Genomic DNA, 3,320 nt, shown 5'->3' with positions numbered 1-3,320 from the left:
TGAATCTTTATAATTTGTATTCTGCTATTTAGAGATATTTTAAAATTACAACTTTTTAACTTATATATATATATATATATATATATATATATATTCTTTAAGGGATTATGGATGATATTTTTGTTGAATTGTTTTTAAATTTAGTATGTGTACGGTTTTCTTTGAAATATTGGTATAGAGTCACATCATCATCGCAATTCTGTATCCGCGATCCCGAACTCGAGAAAGCCCTTCAAGAGAAAGACGACCGTATCGAAGCACTTGAAAAGCTAATGGGAGAGGAGAAAGAAGACAAGAAACGGAGAGACGTGGAACTTGTAAATTTTATGAAAGAGATGCATGCTAAATTTCCCCCGAGTTATTAGATGTTTTCTAATTATTTTTACATTTTTTTTCTTTTATGGACCATTTCTTTTATTTTATTTTATGAACAATTGGTGTTTTTTGGATTTTAAATTTATGATTTCTAATAATATTTTTTTTTTATAACTTCTGATTTCTAATAATATTATTTATTATTTTTGATTATCAATTCAAAAAAAATAAAAAAAAATAAAAAAATTAAATATCCGGTCGAAAACTCTGTAGGAAATGACGGACCGTTTTGTTTCGGGAATCCGTCGGAAATATCCGTCGAAAAGTTCTCAGTAAATCGTCGGTGTATTTTCCGACGTCTAACCGATGGACAGAACCGACGGTTTTACCGACGACCATACCGATGGATGATTCCGTTGCAAAGTCCGTCGGAAATATGGCCGTCGGGAATCCGTTGGAAATTTCTAACGGATTTCCGACGAATAATTTTTTCCGACGCTCTAGAACCGACGGACGGAGTTCGTTGATAATTCGTCGGGAATCCGTTGAAATATGGCCGTCGGGAATCCGTTGGAAATTTCTAACGGATTTCCGACGAATAATTTTTTCCGACGCACTAGAACCGACGGACGGAGTTCGTTGATAATTCGTCGGTTAAGGCCCTTTCCGACGGATTACAGACGGAAATGTCCGTTGCTTTACGGCTGTTTTCTTGTATAAGCCCCATTGTTCTGTTCTTGTAACATTCTTCTTATTGATTAATAGGATTCTATTGACCACAAGGTTGACTCTATTAAACTAGAGGTCGATTATGTGAAAGCAAAAATGGACTCTTTGGATGGGAAATTTGATTCACAGTTTGCTGCGTTACATGCCCTTTTCAACGCAAAGAAAATAAAATCACTTCTTTGTTCCAAACCATCCTTAAGCTCACAAAGTGTCCATCCCTTGTTGAAATTAATGAAATTAAATTTGAGAAATTTTTAAATTTCATATAAGTTACGGTTCTTTAAAAAGAGGAAAAAACAAAAAGTTTGGGGATAATTGGGGATTGTAGTTTCATTAGATGAAATAGGGTGCATTGAGTAGATTTAAAAGACTAGCAAGTTTGATGATGTTTCTCTTTTGATTCAAGGCTTTAAATGTTGAAAATGTGTGCCTTGACTTGTGTAATTGGATTGGTAGCTAGGAATGAGTGTTTTTGATACTTGAGTTCTGGTGTAGATTCATACTTTGTTGAACACTTTGTGAGCTTAAGGATGGTTTGTGGCTCACCATGAGCCTTACTAACTTTTTCCAAAAGTGATCATCATTTATCTTGTAGATTATCAATAAAGTGAGCATTTAAATGCATGCAAATTTATACAAACTACTATCTAAAATCAATGAAAAAAAAAAAACTCATCATGAATGAACAATAATTGAAAATGACATTTGGAAACAAAAATATATTTTATTTTTTCGCTAAATATTTGGTTTTATATTAAAGTTGGACGATTAGATAAGAGTGTTTTAACGACATCTAGATTCGGATTGAACATTTCCGGTAGAACATACCGGAATGAGGTTTGTAGATAATTATGCTAACACGTGTGAGCATATCAGCTTGTATGATTGCCACATTACCATGAGAGCTTCCAACATGATAAAGCAAAAAAAAACTTAGAACGGAAAGAACAAGAAAAACCATTGTGAAGCAAAGTCCTTCATGCATGGATTCAATCAACAAGATCATCAACTTTGTGTTTCCTCTTTTAACCTTGTATGCACTTCTTGTCTTCTATCCAACTTACCAGAGGGTCAAATCTGCGTTCTCCATCTACCGAAATCTGTTCTCGGAAAATGTCGCCGGAAAAGTTGTTCTCATCACCGGAGCAGCTTCCGGCATCGGCGAGGTAAGTCAAGTACTCAACAAACAAACAAACAAAAAATGATAATTAGGGTTAAGTAAAAGTGGGTGTATAGGCTTTAGCGTATGAGTACGGGAAGAGAGGAGCGTACTTAGCACTTGTTGACATAAGAGACGAAGCTCTCTTCCATGTCGCGGCTCTAGCTGAGCTCTATGGCTCCCCTGAAGTCATCCCCATCGTCGCCGATGTTTCCAAACTAGAAGATTGCGAGCGTTTTATCCGAGCCACGGTTCTTCATTTTGGCCGATGTAAGTCAATAAGTATAATGACATTCTAAATGGTTTGTTTGCATTACAATTTATGAGATAATCTTTTTTTCGTTTTTGCAATTGAAACTATAATCTATTGTGTATCGACGTTGTATCTCCGGGACGTAACGAACGTGAACTTGGATAGAGATTGAATCGCGCACGAGAGCACTTTCCTTAAAGAGTATTTCGACCCTTCTCAAGCCTTGGGTTACACGAAATCCCTTCTAGGATAAGACAATCAAAGTTCTCTCTTGTTCTAGGCTAAGACACAAGAGAAACAAATAGAGCTTTTGTGTTTTGTTTTTGTGTTTTGCACTAAAGATTAAGACAATCTTTAGTCTCGTGAATCTCTCTTTTCTCCTCTTCTTATCTCTCTTTGACACAAGAGAAACAAAGTTTATATATGGTTCAAAAGTTGTGACGTACGTTTGCAACCGTACGTTTAAATAATAACCATAAATTGAATAGTTGCAATGGTTAATTTAATAACCGTCGGTTTACACTTAAATTTATAACATTCCTCCCCCATTTAAGTGTAATCTTTGATTCACAAAATTAACAACACATAAATCAAACTCATGCATAAATGTAAATATCGTAACGATTGAATTTACATCTTAGTGATATTACACATTCCAAATGCTCGAGAATCAAGATGTCCTACGGATTGAATCCTTCAACTCATTTTGAGCACATGAAGATAATACACACACGAATTCACTCACTACTCTAAGTGTTTATCCTTGACACTATTATAAGCCATGTGTCCTTATCCTTTCATGAGTGTGTACAAAGCCAAGTCCGAGCTTCTTGAAGCGGCTACACTTCACACCCATATAGGTAG

At 35.4% G+C, this 3,320-nt stretch overlaps 1 protein-coding gene across 1 annotated transcript; it reads left to right on the top strand.

Moving 5' to 3' along the window:
- Positions 1-1,870: 1,870 nt before the first annotated feature.
- On the top strand, positions 1,871-2,502 carry LOC9300152 (11-beta-hydroxysteroid dehydrogenase-like 6). The gene is made up of 2 exons (XM_002865776.2): positions 1,871-2,210; positions 2,281-2,502. Exons 1-2 carry the CDS (start codon positions 2,028-2,030, stop codon positions 2,500-2,502), a joined length of 405 nt encoding a protein of 134 aa, XP_002865822.1. The 5' UTR covers positions 1,871-2,027.
- The last annotated feature ends 818 nt before the right edge of the window (positions 2,503-3,320 follow it).

The sequence above is a fragment of the Arabidopsis lyrata genome (genome assembly GCF_000004255.2).
Source record: "Arabidopsis lyrata subsp. lyrata unplaced genomic scaffold ARALYscaffold_8, whole genome shotgun sequence".
NCBI classification, from domain to species: Eukaryota; Viridiplantae; Streptophyta; class Magnoliopsida; order Brassicales; family Brassicaceae; genus Arabidopsis; species Arabidopsis lyrata.
This window is presented reverse-complemented; position numbering and strand designations above follow the sequence as displayed.